The following is a 22,392-nucleotide window of genomic DNA, read 5'->3' on the forward strand; positions in this document are numbered from 1 at the left end:
ATATTTTTCAATATTTATTGAAATGTAAACCTTTAAATTCCCTTTAACAAATCCAACTTAAATAATCCTTTACCAATAAATTCCTCTTGTTACAATGTTTTTTTAACTTTTTGAAAGGATTTTCATGATCGATTGCTATTTAGATCTCTAATAATATAAGATCAAGAAAAGATATCTCTTGACTTAAATCAACAGACCTGACTTAAATAAAAGCCAAAGAAAAAAAAAAGTTGGGACGCAGAGTAGACTCAAATGTAGATGAAGACTAGTCAATAGAAAATACTCCTTTTCTGGGGCTCAATGAGGATGGGAAAATGGCCCAAACTCAGATGACGCAATAGAGCATGACACACAAAAAAAGCTTGTAGGGCTGTCTGAAATCACAGTGCTTTTAAACAAGCAAGTTGTTGATTCCCTTAAATGTACAACACTCGAATTCCTCTACCCATTTACTCATTTCTGAACACTGTCTTGGCTTCTGATCAGCTTCCAAAATGATACCCCTTTTCAGGGATTAGAATAATAAAAATAAAAATCTTGTCTTGGAAAATGAGGTGTCCACAAGCCCTGCTTCTGTCATCAAACCACAATATAAAGCATAGCTGCTCTTTCTGGATGTAGCATGTACTCTGTCTCTACCAGAAAGGAAATAAAGAAGTTATGATTTTTTAAAGTATTTTCTTAAACCTCCTTAAGCACATGCTTATTCATATGAAGACTGGCCTTGACTAAAAGGCTGAGAATCATTTAGGATAATTAAAAATTTTCCTAAACATAGTTTTATAAAGTGGGGGTTTAGAATAATTCCAGTTTGTCAAGCTACCAATAATTTACAATATAGAGAATAAAGAACTTGTTTGAAGGCACCTGTGAAAATATTCCAGCTTTGTAAGCCTAACTTGAGTTTGAAAGGTAGAAAAAAATTATTCATTTTGCTTAGTTAGGTTACAGCTGAAAGCTTAGCATCTCCAAATGTAAAACAGGCTTTATCAGGTCACTGGCAGACAGAAACAGTTCTGTGTTTATGGGTTATCACATGTATCACTCGACACAGGCAGTGTGTATTACAATATTCTTCAGGAGCACTGAATGGCAGGCAGCCTAATCTCTTCTTACTGTAACTGAGACTCTGCTCCCATCCTCAAAAAAGCTAATTGGCTGTATAAGATACAAACAACAAGCAGGAAAACAACACAATGACCTCGTTAACTCAAACATGATTTACCTCAAAACATAACCACTCCAATACTTTTTAAGCAGCCTATGAGATTTACAGCTTGTAAACACGGAGCACAGCAGTGACTATAAGCCAGTGACTATTTTTTTATACATACAGTATAACTAGAGACTGGAGAGCATTTTTTCAATACCTCACAGACTTTTAATATACCCAAGATCAGAAGAGGAGATTCGGAATTACCTTTTTAAAACACTGATTTTGAAGTTACTTTATTCTTTAGCAGTCATTCATATCAAGACAAGGTCTTTAGAAAAAGAAGCCTTAAGTCTAAGCAGATGAAACTCATGCCATCTAGGATTTAGTTGGTTGGTTCCACAAAGAATATGGAAATGGAGACACAATGGTAAGATAACCTCAATACCAACAGCAGAGCAAACCTGAGAGTCAATTTGTTGACTTCTCAAGCTATTCTTGCCTGGAAAATTCCATGTACAAAGGAGCCCAGTGGGCTATAGTCCATGGGCTACCATGCTGGTGGGTTGCAAAGAACCGGACACGACTGAGTGAGCACACACACGCGCGCGCGCGTACACACACACACACACACACACACACACAGAGTGAGCACGCACGCACGCGCGCGCGCACACACACACACACACACACACACACACACACACACACACACACACACACCAAGCAGGGCTAAGAAGCACACAAGAAAAAAGGAGAATGTGAATGCATCAGTAATATTTTTTTTTTTTTTGCATCAGTAATTTAACCACATGAATATAAAACAGACCTGTGCAGGCGCTCCACCTCAGAAGAATGGGGAGGATGAGAGGGGGCACTGTGTGTGTGACAGTGAGCTCGTGAGCAGCTACAGAGCCAATATTCACATACAGTTAGGCTGTGTTTTAAGACATTTGAAAAGGAGGGGAAAAGCTATTTGTTTACAAATGTGAAAGAGTTTTGCTTTTTAAAAACAGGTAAACAGATGGTAAGAAGTGCCCAGCTCCTAGAGCATGAGAGGAGGGACATAGCGCAGAGCAGTGCTGGGAAGGAGCGTGACAGTGGAGTGAGTTAACAACCTGCTTGGTATGATGAGAGTTCATGAGGGAGAAGAAGTCAGAGCTGGACGTGAAGGAAAAGGAAGCACCCACTGTGATTCCCACTGGGAAAACCTGGGGAAGACAAGGGGAACCTGGCAGGTCTCTCTTAGCAGAGGCCGCAGCTGACAGAGAGCTGCAGGAGAACAGCTGTGTCAGGAGTTCAAGCAGGTGAGGGAGAGCTTGAGAGGAGGCAGGACCCAGCACTGGGACTGTAACATATTCAAACCTCTGTAGATGCTAAGAGTAAAGTTTCTTAGGAACAGAGGAGAAAATCGAGAGCTAGTTATTGTTTACTGTTTAGTCGCCAAGTTGTGTCTGACTCTTTGTGACCCCAAGGACTGTAGCCCGCCAAGCTTGGAAATCCCATGGACAACGCAAAAATACTGGAGTGGGTTGCCATTTCCTAGAAGAGATCTAACTGAGGAGACTGTAAACGCTGTTGGTCTTAGTCAAGAAAATAATAAATTATTTTTATTAAAGGTTGTATCATACTTTACCTATTATTATTATCAATCCTTTACTAACAAACAATTTAGTAGAACTCTTAGTGGAGAAAATATGTGACTCTGGCCCTGAGGCAAGGTCGGGTGTTTTTGTGGTTGCTTTTGCCCTGGTCTCCTGTCCCATGTCTCCCTGCTGCTTTGCTTCTCTGGCCCCTGGACAGCAGGGAAGACATAGCCCCAGGACCAGCACAGGGCTTGATATAAGAAGCTGCTCAATCACAGTTCTGACAATTATTCAAGCTAACCTAACTTTACACTTACATAAACTGTTCTGTTCAGGCACCATGGTTCAACCAAAAACAGCTTTGTGAACTGTACCTATGAAGTTTGGAAAGAAATGAGTAGTTGATTTCTGGCCTATCTTGCAAAACCACTTTACTTTATATGTGATGGGAAAGTTACAAACCAAACGTGGTGCAGAACACAGACAAGAGTACTATGGTGGGGGTGGGGAGCAAATTAGTAAGGTAGCTGATTAGTTTGTGACTAAAAATGAAGAATTTTCTTTTTGGAAAACTCAGCAGTGGCCACAGGACTGGAAAAGGTCAGTTTTCATTCCAATCCCAAAGAAAGGCAATGCCAAAGAATGCTCAAACTACCGCACAACTGCACTCATCTCATACGCTAGTAAAGTGATGCTTAAAATTCTCCAAGCCAGGCTTCAACAATACATGAACCATGAACTTCCAGATATTCAATCTAGTTTTAGAAAAGGCAGAGGAACCAGAGATCAAATTGCCAACATCCGCTGGATCATAGAAAGAGTGTTCCAGAAAAACATCTATTTCTGCTTTATTGACTATGCCAAAGCCTTTGTGTGGATCACAATAAACTGTGGAAAATTCTGAAAGAGATGGGAATACCAGGCCACCTGATCTGCCTCTTGAGAAACCTATATGCATGTCAGGAAGCAACAGTTAGAACCAGACATGGAACAACAGACTGGTTCCAAATAGGAAAAGGAGTACGTCAAGGCTGTATATTGTCACCCTGTTTATTTAACTTATATGCAGAGTACATCATGAGAAATGCTGGACTGGAAGAAGCACAAGCTGGAATCGAGATTGCCGTGAGATATATCAATAACCTCAGATATGCAGATGACACCACCCTTATGGCAGAAAGTGAAGAGGAACTAAAAAGCCTCAAAGTGAAAGTGGAGAGTGAAAAAGCTGGCTTAAAGCTCAACATTCAGAAAACGAAGATTATGGTATATGGTCCCATCATCTCATGGGAAATAGATGGGGAAACAGTGGAAACAGTGTCAGACTTTATTTTGGGGGGCTCCAAAATACTGCAGATGGTGACTGCAGCCATGAAATTAAAAGACGCTTACTCCTTGGAAGGAAAGTTATGACCAACCTAGATGGCATATTAAAAAGCAGAGACATTACTTTGCCAACAAAGGTTCGTCTAGTCAAGGCTATGGTTTTTCCTGTGGTCATGTATGGATGTGAGAGTTGGACCGTGAAGAAGGCTGAGTGCCAAAGAATTGATGCTTTTGAACTGTGGTGTTGGAGAAGATCCTTGAGAGTCCCTTGGACTGCAAGGAGATCCAACCAGTCCATTCTGAAGGAGATCAGCCCTGGGATTTCTTTGGAAGGTGAGTCTGAGTAAACTCCAGGAGTTGGTGATGGACAGGGAGGCCTGGCATGCTGCGATTCATGGGGTCGCAAAAAGTCGGACATGACTGAGCGACTGATCTGATCTGATGATACATAAGAAAGCAGACTTATAGACTGAAAGGTAACTAAAGTTATATGGGTTACCAAGATTCCTAGAATTTGTGTGACTGAAAGAGTACATCTCCAAGAACAAAAAATCTCAAGACAGAAGAAAATGAATTTATAAAAATAACTGCATTCATCAGTTGATAAGGACTAATCCAACAACGTAGGTTCCTACATGGTAATTTACAAGGGAATAGAAGGCACAACTCAGTTTTAAGGTTATCCTGGAAAACTCAGTTAGTTGTGACCATCACCTAACCAAAGGTGATCAAAACCACCTAGTTAACAATGATACAGTGGACAACAGAGTGATATCTATCTATCTATGAACTTTTCAAAACAACCTTTGTTAGTGTGGTAGAGAAGCTAAGATCTGGCTCAAAAACAAATCATAAAGTTTGTTTTTCTTCTTCTGTATTTTCTTCCACAGTATTACACAGAAATATTCTGGGGAGTGATATCAGCAAGATGGAGGCTTGGAGACCCCAACTCATGTCTCCCACACAAAAACCCAACAAAACAACAAACAACTACAAACTGAACAAAACAGTCCGAGGATAGCACTGGGCTATGAAGCAGAAGGAAAAACCCCATGGTGTTCCAAGATACATTGAGGATAGTGGTGTAGAAAAGTACACCACTTTTAAGAAGTATCCCCCAGCCAAGAGCAGCCTGACACCAGGAGGGCTGCCCTGGGAGGAAGTTCACCACCTGGGGGAAAAGGAAAACCCATGCAGGCCTCCCCAGCAGTTGGGGCGGGGCACATGCAGCCCCTGCTGCAATGGTCTCCTACCGTCTTCATCAGTGCTGCTCCGGTATCTCCTCCCAGAAGGTCTACCCCTGGGTGCCCTGCCCTGTTTTTAGGTGCTCACCTAAAACAGCCACACAGATCAATGGAACAAACAGAGTCCAGACATAAACCTACACATAAATAGACAATTAACTTACAGCACAGGAGTTATGATATACAATGAATAAAGACCAGTCTCTTCAACAAGTGGTACTGTGAAAACTGGACCACTTGTCTTACACCACACACATAATTTGATCCACTTTGAGTTAAGACTTGACTGTAAGACCAGAAACCTTAAAACTTGTTAGAAAACACAGGTGGTAAGCTCCACGACACTCTTGGCATTGATTTTTTTGGATGTGACAACAAAAGCAAAAATAAACAAGTGGACTGTATCAAACTAAAAAGCTTCTGTGTAACAAAGGAAAATGAAAAGGCAACCTACTGAATGGGAGAATATATTTGCAAATCTCACATCTGATAAAGGGTTACTATACAAAATATGTGAAGAACTCACAGAACTCAATACAGAAACCCCAAACACTATGATTAAAATAGAGGCAGAGGCTCTGAATGCACATTTTCCTATGAAGATATACTGATTATATACAACAGGTACATGAAACCGTACTCAACACCCACTAGTTGTCAGGGAAATGCAAATCAAAGTCACAATAAGAAACAGCAGGTGTTCGAGAGGACGTGGAGAAAAGGGAACCCCTGTGCACTGTTAGTGGGGATGTACAGCCACTATGGAGTACAGTATGGAGGTTTCTCAGAAAGTTAAAAAGAGAAAGAACTACCACATCATCCAGCAATTCCACTTCTGGGTATTTATTTGAAGGAAGAGAAAACACTACTTGAGATGCATCTTCACGTTCAATGCTGCACTGTTTACAACCCAAGATACTGAAACACTCCAAATGTCCATCAGTGGATGAATGGATGAAGAAAATGTGGTCTATACACTAAATGGAGTATTATTCAGCCAATAAAAAAGGAAGGAACTCTTTCTATTTGCCTCAACATGGTTGGAACTTGAGGGCATTATGCTAAAGTGAAGTAAATCAGACAAAGACAAATACCATATTATCCCAATTATATGTGGAATCTAAACAAGACTGAGCTCACAGATACAGGAACAAATTGGTGGTTGCTAGAGGCAAGGGGTGGGGGAGTAGGTGAAAGGAGTAAAAGATGTCAGAGGTACAACCTTCAGTTATAATATGAGTCATGGGATGTGATATACAGCATGGTGACTAGAATTAATCATACTGTACTGCTTATTTGAAAACTGCTAAGAAAGTTTAATTCAAAAGTAGTATTTTTCCCTGTTTAACACCATCAGAAGTCAAGATTCAAGTAACCATACTTAAGTACCATGTGAAACAAAACCCTTCCTTGTGAGAATATGATGATCACTTTTTTTGGTTCTCATTTCCACTGTTTCTTATTTAAAACTTTCAACTAGTCCAAGATAGATTTCATTCAGTAATCCAACAACTCTTTAAAAATAAAACTCAGGAAAGGATCAATGTATTTCAAATATATAAAGATATAAAACAATGTTAGTAAAAAATAAAATCTTTTACCTTCTGGATCATAAGTTTGAAAAACTCTTCTGGCTTGTTCTGAAGGAGCCTCAGGGGCAACTAAAGCCATATCCTGAAAACATAAAAAAACATGCTATCAACAAGCTGCAATATCATGACACTAAAAACAAAATAAATACAAGGCTAGAGAAATGAAGACATTTGGAATCAAAATACTGTGAGTTATGTTAATATTTGTATCATAGCTGTATGACTCTCTGGGCCTTAACTTTACCTCTGAAAAATGGCAATACTTCACAGAGAACTGCTGTAAGAATGACATATAAAGTTTTATATAACTCTTGAAAAAGTCTAATATTGCATAAGTAATTACTATAAAACTGAATCTCTAAAAATTAATGACATTTTTTGTTGTATAGTAATAGCCAATGAAAAATAACAAAATATACTCTAGTTTTCAAATATCTAAAAATTAAATCCAGAGATATGACAACAATTACATAAGAATTCATTTGAAATTTTTTACTTTAGAAAGCATGTTATATCAACGACCTAGGGACAGATCAATAACAACTTCAGCATGTTCAGAATTTTAACTTTTATTAAAGGAAATATCCAAAAGGCAGGTTTTTTCCCCCTATAAAACTTATTCTCTATCATGATGAATTTCTTTAAAAGTAAGCCACAACTTACCAAAAATAAGCATAAAATTCAATGTTATCCTGGACTCTTCACAAAGCTTTACTCCACATATTTTAACCATTATGAAATTCTACACTTAACCAACATGAAACTAGAATATAGGCTCTAGTTGTTTTCCCCTATTCATATATCTGGTCCAAGCATCTGCCTATAATTATGTTCATTCAGACAAACCTTATCAGAGAGCAAGTTTCCCAAGCTTCTCTTTTTACCATCTTGATTCCTTTTTGAGGAGTAGGTATAAAGGGAACATATCTCAACATGACAAATGCTATTTATGACAAATCCTCAGCCAACATAAAACTCAATGGTGAAAAGCTGAAAGCTTTCCCACTAAAATCTGAAACAAGACCAGGATGTCCACTCTCAGCTCTTCTAATCAACATAGTATTGAAAGTCCTAGCCACAGCAATTGAACAAGAAAAATAAAGGGATTCAAAATAAAAGGGAAGTAAAATTTTCATTATATGCAGATGACATATATGTAGAAAATCCTAAAGATTTCATATAAAAACTTCTAGAACTGATAAATAACCAATAATATAGCAGGATACAAAATTAATATACAGAAATCTGTTACAGTTCTTTACACTAACAATGAAATATCAAAAAGTACAAAAAAAATCCCTTTTAAAATCGCATCAAAAGTAATAAAATACTTAGGAATGAACCTGGCCAAAGAAGTGAAAGACTCATATGGTGAGAACTATAAAACACTGATGAAGGAATTTGGAAATGACTTAATGAGACAGAAAGACATCCCATGCTCCTGGGTTGAAAGAATTATTATTAAAATCTCTATATTACCCAAAGCAATCTACAGATTTAAAGCAATCCCTATCAAATTACTTATGACATTTTTTTACAGAACTAGAACAAAGAATCCTAAAATGTATACGGAACCATTAAAGACCAGAACTGCCAAAGCAATCCTGAGAAAAAAGAACAAAGCTGGAGACATAACCCTGCCAGACTTCAGACAATACTACACAGCTACAGTAATCAAAATAGCATGGTACTGGTACAAAAACAGACATATGGATCAATGGAACAGAGTCCAGAAATAAACCCACACACTTGATTTACAGCCACATATAAATCAGTGAACTTAGAATACTCACCTCAATACCACACACAAACTCAAAATGGCTTAATGACTTAAATATAAAACATGACACCATAAAACTCCTAGAAGAGATCATAGGCAAAACACTCTGACATAAATTGTAGCAATGTTTTCTTCGGTCAGTCTCCCAAGGCAATAGAAATAAAAGTAAAAATAAACAAATGGGACCTAATCAAACTCTTAAGTTTTTGCACAGCAAAGGAAACCATAAACAAAGTAAAAAGACATCCTGAAGAATGGGAGAAAATATTTGCAAATGATGCAATTGACAAGGGCTTAATTTCCAAAATATCCAAATACCTCATACAATTCAAAAAATAAATAAATCAAAACTACAATGAGGTATCACCTCACAAAGGTCAGAATGGCCACATCATTAAAAAGTCTACAAATAACAAATGCTAGAGAGGGTGCACAGAAAAGGGAACGGTTGTACACTGTTGGTGGGAATGTACATTGGTACAGCCACTATGGAGAACAGTATGGAGATTCTTTTAAAAGCTAAACATAGAACTACCATATGATTTAGCAATCCCACTCCTGGGCAGATATCTGGAGAAAACCATGGTTCAAAAGGATAAATGCACCCCTGTGTTCACAGCAGCACTATCTGAATAGCTAAGACATGAAAGAAATAAAGATGTGGTATACACATACACGGATATTACTCAGCCACAAAAAAGAATAAAATCAAGCCATGTGCAGCAACACAGACTGACCTAGAGAGTATCATACTAAGTGAAATACACCAGAAAGTCAAATACTGTATGATATCAATTACATGTGCAATCTAAAATATAAAAAAATGAACTTATTTATAAAATGGAAACAGACTCACACAGAAAACAAACCTATGATTACCAAAGCAGGGAGGGGATGGGGGAGGGATAAATTAGGAGCCTGGGATTAGTACATACAAATAACTATATATAAAATAGCTAATCAACATGGTCTACTGTACAGCACAGGGAACTATATACAGTATCCTGTAACAAACCACAATGGAAGAGAATATGAAAAAGAGTATATATATTTGTATAACTGAATCACTTTGCTGTACAGCAGAAATACAACACTGTAAATCAACTATTCTTCAATTTTTAAAAAAAGTGGGATATAAATGTTAAATAGAATTTAAATTGCTATTTCTCCATGGAAACAAATTTTAAAGAAATGCACTAAATAACTTTTGTCCTAATCATCTTGCCCTTATCTCAAAGATGAAGGAATAAACTCTTCAGGGTCAGTTAGAGTAGTTCTCACCTGACCATGTTTGAGCACCTTAATAGTATGTTCCATTCAATGGGGAGTAGGTATCAAATGGGTATGGGAGTCAAAACAAGGCAATATATACAAGCCCCTACACAGTTTTAATGTATTAAATGATAAAATAATTTTAAAAAATCTGTTACTTTATAATGTAGATCTGGTAATGTACAATTATTTCCCTTTTACCATCCCTTGATACCAACTTTTAGGGTCTCCTTTTCCTGCATTTTCAGTATCATTAATACACATGTCAAGGGCCATGCTTTCATCTGGCTGAACTTTCAACGCCTTTCTGATTTTATGATCCAGTCCTTTACTGCTGGATACTTGGATTGTGTGTAACATTTTACCATAACCACTGCTGTACCAAATACACTGGAACATGTGATTTCATACGTGAACAGTCATATCTATAGGACATGAACAGTTGTATCTGTAGGACAGAGTTCCAGAGCAGGATCATTGAGCCAAAGGAAAAAGGCACTGTAGTTTGGTACTACAGATACTACCCGATTCTTGGGTTAAATTTGTTCATTTAACCTAGTCTGAACAGTATTTCTTAAAATGCTTTCCTTTCTCTAATACATCACCAGTACAGCCTTAGCTCTACAATCACCTTTGTATCAAGGCCAGGATTGTAGTGTGGGTTCTCAGATTTAGGGAGCGTTTAATAGCATTGAGACTATTGTTATTATTATTACTTAGCTTCCTTTACCACTCCCAAACCTTAATTGCAAACGTTTCTACATGTAGAAACTGTTTCCAACTCTCCTTTCTTTTTCAATTGTCCCCTTGAGAACACATGTTGGAATCTGTGGAGGAGCAAAGTCACTGAAACGCTGGTGAAGGAAAAGGTATACAGCTGTAGATGAGCTCTTATGCAAAGGGGAGGGTTTGGAAGCACAAGATGAAGATAAAGTCATTCTTCCTACTCACCACCTGTTGCATTTCAACCTTTGTTTCTAGTAAGTGATGAGGCAGAGCTCGAAATGAGTTTTAACACATTACTTCAAAATTTCTAAATATTAATTAAAACTGTGATCTAAGTAGAAGGAACGGGCATAATGTTTTTCTTGGTAAAAAACAAACAAAAAGAATCTTTTGCGGGGAAGAGGTGGCAGAGAATATAAATGAAGCATCTTTTAAATCTTCCTACAAAGTGAAGTTTTGGGAAATTGCCACCGTTTATAAAGTTTGGGGAACAAGGAAGATTCCAGTTCTAGCCTGAGGAAAAGGTTGGCATCAAATTCTCTGACATTAAAGATTTCAGAAAATAAGGGAGTATGAAAAGAATTTATTAACTACTTGATGTCTCATCTTTAAGTTTCAAGTGCTACAAATAAATAAATACTATGCTTATGTAAAAAAAAAGAAAATTAAAATAGACTAACAAAAACATTCACTGCTGATCTCTTGCCTCCGGTTATAAACATATAAACAATTTAGGCTTCAGAAAACGTGTACTTAATTCTTGTTTGAACAGTGATGGCCTAATATAGAAATATCAGATGAAGCCTGGGCAAAGTTCTGGTGTACTCTGGTTTAACAAGTGTTCATTTGGAGTGAGGGTTGGCAATTTTTTTCTGTGATGGGCCAGACCGTAAATATTTTAGGCTTCACAGGCCATAAGGTAGCAAAATAATGCATAACAGCAAGATAATATAATACATAAACAAGAGCACCTGGTTGTGTTCCAATAAATATTTCACAAAATAGGTGTAGGGCTTGACTTAGCCTGTGAGCCATAGTTTACCAACCCATGATTTAGAGAATATATTATATTTTTCCCCCTCAATGCTCTAAGATGTAGTAAACATGCCTTCTTTTGACATATCTGGGGATATAATGATGTCTTAATCACCTTAATAAATTTTACAAAGAAGGTACTTTGGCTCTCATGTGAAACAGAAAAGAGGGTAGGAAATTCTCACTAGCCGGAATGGAATCATCAAAGGCAGAAACCATGTGAATGAGCACAGCCCAGGGAAACTGCTGAAAGAGCTGAACAGGATGGAGAACTGTGAGAGACAGGGAGTGGTTAGGCAGGGGAATCCGCTCTGATGGAAGAATACACATGCAGTTTGGAGGAGATGGTTAAAAACCCAAGTGGAGCACTGGCTGTCTTAACACTATGCCACCCAGTGGGTGCCAGTCGTAGGCCTCTCACAGGCCAGCAGAAGAAGGCGATGAGGACTAAAGGAGACCAAAGCTGGAGAGTCTGCCAGGCAAAATATGGTAACAGGTGAAAGGAGATTATAGCAAAGATGTCAGGATGGAGTATTTCCAAAAAGGAATTTAGAGAACTTCTTGTTTGACGTTTAAAAGTTAAAACAAGTATCTCAAAACACTATGAGGAGACAACGAAAAACCCTCAGAAGTAAACTACCAAAACAGAAATTCCTTTTTCCTCTTAAAATACAACCCAGTGGTTGTGGTCGGGTTCCATATAATAAAACCATCAACTATAACTGTCATTACTAGTGAAGCAAACTGTGTCTTGAATAATTAAGAGAAAAAAAATCTTGTTTTGCTCCTTTGGTTTCAGTAATATACTAATAGCTAATCTGCCATACTCCTTAGGAATTAATTGTTCTTAACTCATATCACTGATTTTAAGATGTGTTTGTATCACAGAGGGGAAAAGAAAAACACGAAGTCCCCCTACCAAAACCACAAAAGATTACAATAAATTCTAAGGCAAACATTCCAAAAGTTTTCATCCATAAATTAAAAACAGTCTTCTAAATTGATTGTTGGCTTGCTTATTTTGAGTGTTTACAATGCTTTTTAGATTACTGTAGAAAAAGATCTCTTAGTTAAAGCTTGTTTAAATTTATGTTTAAATGTTTATATATGAAATCAGGACAAGTTACAAAACCACCTTCTATTCCCATTAAAGTGCTTCATGCTGAACTCCAAACTTGTAACTTTCTAATTTGGTTTAAAATTACAAATTCCAACACTCATTTTTACCAATTTATTTAACTTCAACACTTCTAAACAAGGTTCCCTGTGTAAGACCTGGAGTAGGATGGCCCATGTAGTAATTTTGGCGATATCGTAATATTACATCTATTTCATATCTGCACAGCAAGTTTGAACAGCAAGTGTAGAATTTCATTAATTGAGAAAGGGTCCTTTTCAACCTTAAGACAAGATATTTTAGTGAGATATAACTGCCAAATTTTTTTCATTGCACATAAAGGAAATGATTTAATTAGAAAGGATAATATAAAATAGAACTCATGTAAAAACTGTATAAATGTGAAGAACAATATGAAGAGAATCCTACCCTTAGATTTTCTATATCTAAGACTTAAATGTGGCAATAGTTTTTAGACTACATATTTAACATATTTTCCCCATATAACTACCTACATACCCATAATGTTTTGAATACCTGTCAAGCCTATTAGATGAGATAAAGACATCACAATCTAATGGAAGAAAGAAAAATATGTTCCGTGAATTTTATTAAAATCCTCTTAAAATTACTTTCTAAAATAAAATTCAAACTCACATATCCCCCATCCTCAAGAAACTACCGAGTTGCAAATAAATAGATTCCAACGATGTAATTCCAAATTATCTAAGGCAGCAAGGACAACTGTAAGCATTTTTTTTTCTTCCCCAGTTGCAGTACTTAGGAGAAAATTTCAGTATATACTGCATCCAAAACTCTTTAAGGTACTCCCACAAAAGAATCTAAACCTGGGAGTCAAATATTTTAATTAGCAATACTTCTAAATTCTGATTTATCATCAACATTAATTTTATTTTAAAAGTAGTATTCTACACTAGTTAAATATAATCGGATGCTTTAATCACAGGAATGTTATAGCAAACACCTCCTTCTCAGCCAATTTACTGGTCAACAGAGACTGCTAAACAATATAGCTTTTAAAGTTATCTGGCTTCATCCACCTTTCCTTAACTGGCAAAGTACTATAAGAGAAGATGGAAAAAAAAAAAAAAACAAAACAAAACCCTGAGGTGTAATGGGACTATCCAATATCCTAGAGTCATGAAATGAATATCTCTTTTTCGTGTAGCTCTGTCTATCCACCATAAACCTTTTAAAATGTTGTAACATTAGCTATGCTTCTAAAATACCTACGGAAATATAAGGAAGGCCCGTGTTCAGTGTGTTAGCTAGATGTTAATATGTAGCTCATTACCAGAAAGGTCTTTAAAGCTTATTTATTATACCTTTCATCATTATCAAGAGCAATCTGTTGTCATGAGTAATCAAAGAACCCCTGAGAACCTTATCTATTTTCAGGAATGATCATGCACATATAAATTACATTCTAGCTTGCAGACAACATTTTATAGTGCTATGAGGAGTCTTTCCACACACACACACACACACACACACACACACACACACAAAGCTAACTGGGATATAATTACTCTTTAGACTTTAAGTAAAATTTTGCTTTAAAAATCACTTTATTATATGTTCCATATTGACTTTGCTCATTAACTACTTAAGGAAAATACTTTGGGAACCACTAAGAAATAAGATTTTAAATCAGTTATCAAATGCTCTCAAGTAGGGAATTCCCTGGTGCTCCAGTGTTTAAGAAACCGCATTCCAATGAAGAGGACTCAGATTCAATCCCTGGTCAGGGAACTAAGATCCCATATGCGGCAGAGCAACTACTGAGCCCATACACTGCACAATGACAACAAAAGATCCTGCCTGCCACAACCAAGACCCAAGGCAGCCCAGTAAATAAATAAATATATATTTTTTAATGCTCTTTAAAGTAGGTAGGACAGTGGCCTTTTTTCTTACTCTTCCATGATTGCTCGAATATGCAGCAGTCCCAGTTACCCCACAACAGCTCACTGCTGTGTGCTGACCTGTGCTGTGTCAGCGAAGTCAGAGTAGAAAATAACACAAGCAAAGCCTTTCAAGATTCTTTCTGCACAGAAACATAAAACTCTAAATGTGTAAACAAGACCAGGCAATGGAAGGAAAGTCTTCAATATGATGCGCTGAAATCCTTATGATGATTCATATTAACACCGGTTGGATTCTTTTCCTCCCTATCGCTATGACTGGACCACTCACTGCAGGGATCCCTCTAGCCTTCTCCACTGCTTTATGCCAAAGAATTCATCCCTCAGGCCTAAGGTGTCCTGCTCTTCTGGACATCTAGAATAACCTTCTCTCTTGTTTACTCTGAAGAACTGGGCCAAGAAAAGCTCTTTGCCCCTTTAACCACTGTATGTCATGAAGAAAACCGCGAACACGAGCTGTTACTCTCTAGGCACATGGATACCTACAAAATTCAAGAAAAATGATTATCTGGCTTTTTTTAAAATGGTAGATGTTCATATTATAACAAAAATCAATCTGATGGTCAAAAATTCCTCATTTCTAGGCTAAGACTCTTTATATCCTTTAAACAAACTGAAACTCTGTGACATTACCTGGCCCCACAGTAGCCCAGGGTGATAAGACAGTGCAGTTGATGTCAATTCCTTGCACTTTCCTGTGAGTATAATCACTGCTTGTTGTCATGGGCTCTGTAGTACCTCTCTGTGGCAGGGGTCTACTCCTGAGCCCCACTGCCATCACGGTTTGGTTAGGTGCCATTGCTGGCCAAAGAAACAGAAGCATAAGTGACATCCTGCCAGCTCCTGGAAGAAGCTGTGAGGGCCACCTGTGGCCGTGCGAAGTCCTCACAGCAGGAGGCAGGCACCTGCGGGACACGTGTGGCCACCCTGCAAATTAAGAGAAGCTTCGGGGCGTGTGTCCGGGGAGAAGGTTAGAGTGTGCCTCAGCACAGCAAAAAGAGGGGACACTGGCCGCAGAGTTTAAACATAATAAAATGGACTTGGTCAAATTGCTCTTTATCCTTGTCATATGCAGGCAGTTCTAGACGATTTCAGTGGCCAAATGCCTGCTCTGGCCTGGGGTGACTGTTCTCACTGCCCCACCCCACCCGTCTTGAATACTGCTGTGTGAACTGCTCAAACTTTAGGATTGGTTGTGACTTCAGGAAGCTGGCAAAAGGAATTAAACCCTAACATTCTAGCTGAGGTTTTAGTTTATGTCACATGTATAATATCTGCTCGTCCTGTTCATCCTTGACCTGCTTCTTCCTCTTCTATTCCTCCGTGCTACCCATGGACGTGAATTTTAGCCACATAAGCTGCACAGAAGGAATCTCCATACACATATATACACTTCCTATGTTTCCTGTGAAAACAGAAGCCTAGAAAGATGACTGAAACTATAGTCCACACAACACTACACTGGTCATTTAAACTTCGTAGTCCTGGATTAGTATAAGTGCAAAGTAAGGGACATCCCTGACCCTAGATCCTCCCACAGCCTCCTTCCTTTTCTACTATTTTAAACAAGGTTTAACTGTGAAAAATACTGACAGTACTCAACTTCTAATACTCTGTAAGTTTCATCACAGCTTCAGAGAGAAAGTTCTTACGAAGGTTGTTCCACTTCCATGAACAGGCATGGTTAGCCTTTCATATCAAGATAAGCATGCATAGCTTATCAAGATAAGCAGAGTACAGTGAGATGTCAGAGGAGAAATGATTATACCAGTTGGTGCTGTATCTAATCCCAATTTTTGCTTCCATCTTATCTCTTAGCACAATGAATATAGTTCAGCCATCATGAACCGACTATTATTCTCCAAATACAGCACAGAGCTTCACATCCCACATCTCTTTCTGCTTCCTCTTTTCCCAAGCCTAGAGTGCATTCCTCATTTCGTCTCAGTCTAATATACATTGCTGCTGCCAAGTCGCTTCAGTCATGTCCGACTCTGTGCGAGCCCAGAGACAACAGCCCACCAGGCTCCCCTGTCCCTGGGATTCTCCAGGCAAGAACACTGGAGGGGGTTGCCGTTTCCATTACATCCTTTAATTCTAGTGCCATCTCCTCTGCACACACCTCTCCCCTCTTTCAGTCTCTAGTTCACCCTAGTATCATAATTTGCTTTCCTAAGGGACAGAAGTATTTAAAAGCTCAGTGAACAGAATTCAGGCTTTAGCCAGGAGGTGTTATTTCTCACTGGTCCCAGACTCTAAAATGTAGATGAAACCAGTACTTATTTCACAGGGTTGCACCGAGGCCTGAATGAGGAGTGCACACAAGATGCTGACCATATAGTTCCCTGGGGTCGCAAAGAGGCAACATGACTGAGCCACCTTCAATTTCACTTTCATCATACATTAAATATATGCTATAAGGCCTTTTCTGCAACCCACTCTATTTGCCACAATTATTTTCATCAATTCTAGACGGACAGGTAGAGGTATGGACTTATCAATGCTGATTCTAAACAAAAACTCATAGACTTTACTCATAACAGAATGCCTGTAGGCATATATCAGCAATACCATATCTTGTATGGACAATGATCTGGGTTCTAATGTAACAAAAAGCTACAAGACACAAATTCAAATGGAAAGAGTTTACTAGTTTCAGTACACTGCATGATATCATGGACATGACTGAGACAATAGAAAAAAATTCATAAAAAATACAAAAATATGACAATTATGATTTAAACTACAAACAGTAATATTTTAGCTCTTAAATCCATTTTCCTTTCTGAGGCAAATAAGGCATGAAATTTAAACAAATGCACAAAACTCTAAAATTTACTTAGGATAAATGGATGGGATGACTAAACCGTATTAATACATAGGAAAACCGTATTACAAAATGCCCAACTGTGAATCTAATTATATTCCAAGTTCTAAGACTTTTATCAGTAATGAAAGATACATAGAAGTTAATTTTCTTTATGATAAAATCTATAAAGCTTCATTTTGCTTCTTTTCCTTAAAACTGTGTTAATACACGTACAGGAATATATTCATGATAAAGTAGAATGGTTCAACTTTTGAACGCCCTAAAAAAAGTTCTAACATGTAACTGCAGTAGTCCTGCTAATGTTACACCAAAGAGTAAGAACACAAAAAGAGCATGCTCTGTATAAAGAATTCTATCTTGATTCCCAGTAACAGATACCTCTGTAAAAAGAGTCAGCTCATGCAGGAACAATTCAATGTTTTGTTTCTCTTTTGCATTAAATTCAGTTTCTCCATATACTTTGCATTTAAACAGAGATGTGTTTTCATGTGTACTTATCTAAAAGGAAACCTGTTTTATCATAGGAAAGGTCAAAGGCAACACTCTACACAGTATACAAGGAGTCCTTTTAAAACCATAAAAGAGAGCAAAAAGGAATGTAAAACTCATCTTCCTGGCTTCAAAAGAAAGTTGGAAATGGATTATCAAGGAAATTAGTCACTGATCTTCTGAAGATGAAGCTAGATGTCACAGGTAGGTTCCAACTATTTTTATGTTGAATCAGCAGCTTCCATCCCAGAGATTTAAATGCACAATGAAAACAAAACCACTAAATTTATTTGTCTATCCTTTTATAGATATAATTCTAATACTATTAAAGTATCATATTGTCAAATTTAGAGCACCATCTTGAATCCGCATTGAAAATTAGCTCCATAATTAGTTCCAATTCAAGAAGAAAATATGAAAGTGAGCCAAATAATTTTAATCTGAGACCACCAAATGTAAAAAAGGAAGTTAATGAGTCAAAGGGAAAACTGATAATTAAAGAGAAGAAAAAACAAGAAAATTCCAGAAAAACATCTATTTCTGCTGTACTGACTCTGCCAAAGGCTTTGACTGTGTGGATCACAATAAACTGTGGAAAATTCTGAAAGAGATGGGAATACCAGACCACCTGACCTGCCTCTTCAGAAACCCGTATGCAGGTCAGGAAGCAACAGTTAGAACTGGACATGGAACAACAGACTGGTTCCAAATAGGAAAAGGAGTTCGTCAAGGCTGTATATTGTCACCCTGCTTATTTAACTTATATGCAGAGTACATCATGAGAAACGTTGGACTGGAAGAAGCACAAGCTGGAATCAAGATTGCCGGGAGAAATATCAATAACCTCAGATATGCAGATGATACCACCCTTATGGCAGAAAGCAAAGAAGAACTAAAGAGCCTCTTGATGAAAGTGAAAGAGGAGAGTGAAAAACTTGGCTTAAAGCTCAACATTCAGAAAACTAAAATCATGGAATCTGGTCCCATTACTTCATGGCAAATAGATGGGGAAACAGTGGAAACAGTGGTTGACTTTATTTTGGGGGGCTCCAAAATCACTGCAGATGGTGACTGCAACCATGAAATTAAAAGATGCTTACTCCTTGGAAGGAAAGTTATGACCAACCTAGACAGCATATTAAAAAGCAGAGACATTACTTTGCCAACAAAGGTCTGTCTAGTCAAGGCTATGGTTTTTCCAGCAGTAATGTATGGATGTGAGTCCTAAAAATATACTGTTCATCTCAAAAAGAAAGTTATTTCACTGAATAGAAACAATTTTCTCATCCATCCTCAAACCATGAAGACAGATTTTTAAATGATTATTTATGAATACTCAAAGAAGTTTCTTTATTCACTCATCTGGAGAAAGAATCTGTGTATGTATGTGTGTGTATTTAAGTTGATCAGGCCAAAGAAAAAAGTAAGTTCTTCTATTTTTGTCTCCATATAGGATACTGCAAGCATTAACAGTTATTTCTTGATTTCAAGCTTAGGGATCTATTGAATTCTTATGATAAAAGACAACTTAGCATATGCAGCTCCATTTTCCCCCTTTATCAAGTACCAACATGGTTATATCACAATGTGAAATAAATCTTCAGTGTATTCTGCTAATTTATATCTTCATCTGTTTAACAAAAATCTATAGAGCATTGTTCTAGGTGCTAGAAACAGGAAGAGACAAAGTGGACACGAATTCTGCCATCATTGAGCTTACTAGTGAGATAATACCTAAAACAAGTAAGTAAAATATATGTTATATGCCTAGTGACCAGAAAATATTAAAAATCTTACAGTTTAATAAAAAGACAAACAGCCGAATTCAAAATCAGGCAAGGGACATGAACAGACAGTTCCTCAAAGAAGATATACAAATGGCCAAAGAGCATATAAAAAGATGATCAACATCATCAGTCATTAGGAAAATGTAAATCAAGCCACAACAACTACTTAATGCCCACTAGGATGGCAATACTAATAATGGGACAGTAACAAGTGTTGGCTCCAAGCCAGGCTTCAGCAATATGTGAACCGTGAACTTCCTGATGTTCAAGCTGGTTTTAGAAAAGGCAGAGGAACCAGAGATCAAATTGCCAACATCCGCTGGATCACGGAAAAAGCAAGAGAGTTCCAGAAAAGCATCTATTTCTGCTTTATTGACTATGCCAAAGCCTTTGACTGTGTGGATCACAATAAACTGTGGAAAATTTGGAAAGAGATGGGAATACCAGACCACCTGACCTGCCTCTTGAGAAATTTGTATGCAGGTCAGGAAGCAACAGTTAGAACTGGACATGGAACAACAGACTGGTTCCAAATAGGAAAAGGAGTTCGTCAAGGCTGTATATTGTCACCCTGCTTATTTAACTTATATGCAGAGTACATCATGAGAAACACTGGACTGGAAGAAGCACAAGCTGGAATCAAGATTGCCAGGAGAAATATCAATAACCTCAGATATGCAGATGACACCACCCTTATGGCAGAAAGTGAAGAGGAACTAAAAAGCCTCTTGATGAAAGTGAAAGAGGAGAGTGAAAAACTTGGCTTAAAGCTCAACATTCAGAAAACAAAGATTATGGCATCTAGTCCCATCACTTCATGGCAAATAGATGGGGAAACAGTGGAAACAGTGTCAGACTTTATTTTTGGGGGCTCCAAAATACTGCAGATGGTGACTGCAGCCATGAAATTAAAAGACGCTTACTCCTTGGAAGGAAAGTTATGACCAACCTAGATAGCATATTCAAAAGCAGAGACATTACTTTACCAACAACGGTCCGTCTAGTCAAGGCTATGGTTTTTCCAGTGGTCATGTATGGATGTCAGAGTTGGACTGTGAAGAAGACTGAGCGCTGAAGAATTGATGCTTTTGAACTGTGGTGTCGGAGAAGATCCTTGAGAGTCCCTTGGACTGCAAGGAGATCCAACCAGTCCATTCTGAAGGAGATCAGCCCTGGGATTTCTTTGGAAGGAATGATGCTAAAGCTGAAACTCCAGTACTTTGGCCACCTCATGCGAAGAGTTGACTCGTTGGAAAAGACTCGGATGCTGGGAGGGATTGGGGGCAGGAGGAGAAGAGGACAACAGAGGATGAGATGGCTGGATGGCATCACTGATTCTATGGACCTGAGTCTGGGTGAACTCCGGGAGTTGGTGATGGATAGGGAGGCCTGGCGTGCTGCAGTTCATGGGGTCGCAAAGAGTCGGACACGACTGAGTGACTGAACTGAACAAGTGTTGGCAAAGATGTGGAGAACTGGGAACCCTTGTTTACTGCTGGTAGGAATGTAAAATGGTATAGTCACTGGGAAGCAGCTTGGCATTTCCCCAAAAATTAAAACATAAAACTGCCATATAACCCAGCAATTCCAGTTCTAGATTGATACCAAACTCCCAAAAGAATTGAGAACAGGGACTCAAACAGGTCCTTGTGTAGCAATGTTCACTACAGTACTATTCACCGTAACCCCAGGCAGAAACAAACCACACATCCACTGATGAGTGGACACACTGTGTGACATGCACACAGTGGAGGATCATTCTTTCAGAAGAGGGCTGAAGCGCTGAGACAGGCTAACATAAGGATAAGCCTCAAGACACAAAAGGTGATATGCTGTATGATTCATTTATATGAAATATCCAGTACAGGGAAATTCATCGAGACCGAAATCAAACTGGTGGCTGCCAGGATTCCAGGCAGGAAGAATAGGGAGTAACTGCTAAATAGATCTGGGGTTTTACTTCAGGGTGATGAATATGTTTTAGTACTAGATAACAGGTGATGGCTACACAATATTGTGAAATGTGCCAAATATGGTTAATTTTGTTACATGAATTTTACCTCAGTTAAAAAATATCTATTTTGAAAATAAGTGGGAGAGAGACTGTTAATGAAAAGGGAGGAGGACTGAGATTTTTATAAAGGGTCCTAGGGAAGGCCTCACTAAGAAACTGACACTTGAATTCTGATCTGAAGTATAGAGTTCCATACCAAGGTCACAGGTGTGAGGCCTTGTACTAAGGCCATAGAGTCCCCCACCAAGGTCATCTCCCAGAACTGACTGAGCCCCATAGCAACCATTGCCATGAGTCCTCACATCCTTACCAGCCAGTTCCCTGGTAAAAATGCCCACTCAAGTACTCACCCTATAGCACCCTAACCAATCACCTAATGCCACCCTTTCAGCAAGAATTTTGTCTTGAGGCTACAGAAACTGACTACTAACCCACGAAAGGGGTCGGCTCTCTCTTGACAGGCCCACGATTCTAAGTCAGCTCTCCCTGGTCTGC

General features: G+C 38.2%; 1 protein-coding gene across 3 annotated transcripts in view; it reads right to left on the reverse strand.

Annotated features, from left to right (window-relative positions):
- The window catches only part of MINDY3 (MINDY lysine 48 deubiquitinase 3), an 80,379-nt gene that overhangs the window by 7,744 nt on the left and 50,243 nt on the right, over positions 1-22,392 (reverse strand). For all 3 annotated transcript variants that reach the window (XM_015473997.3, NM_001076107.1, XM_059892718.1), the window contains one exon: positions 6,911-6,983. In XM_015473997.3, the coding sequence (XP_015329483.1) occupies positions 6,911-6,983 (73 nt within the window). The remainder of the gene's footprint in view (positions 1-6,910; positions 6,984-22,392) is intronic.

Source organism: Bos taurus, chromosome 13 (assembly GCF_002263795.3).
Source record: "Bos taurus isolate L1 Dominette 01449 registration number 42190680 breed Hereford chromosome 13, ARS-UCD2.0, whole genome shotgun sequence".
Classification (NCBI taxonomy): Eukaryota; Metazoa; Chordata; class Mammalia; order Artiodactyla; family Bovidae; genus Bos; species Bos taurus.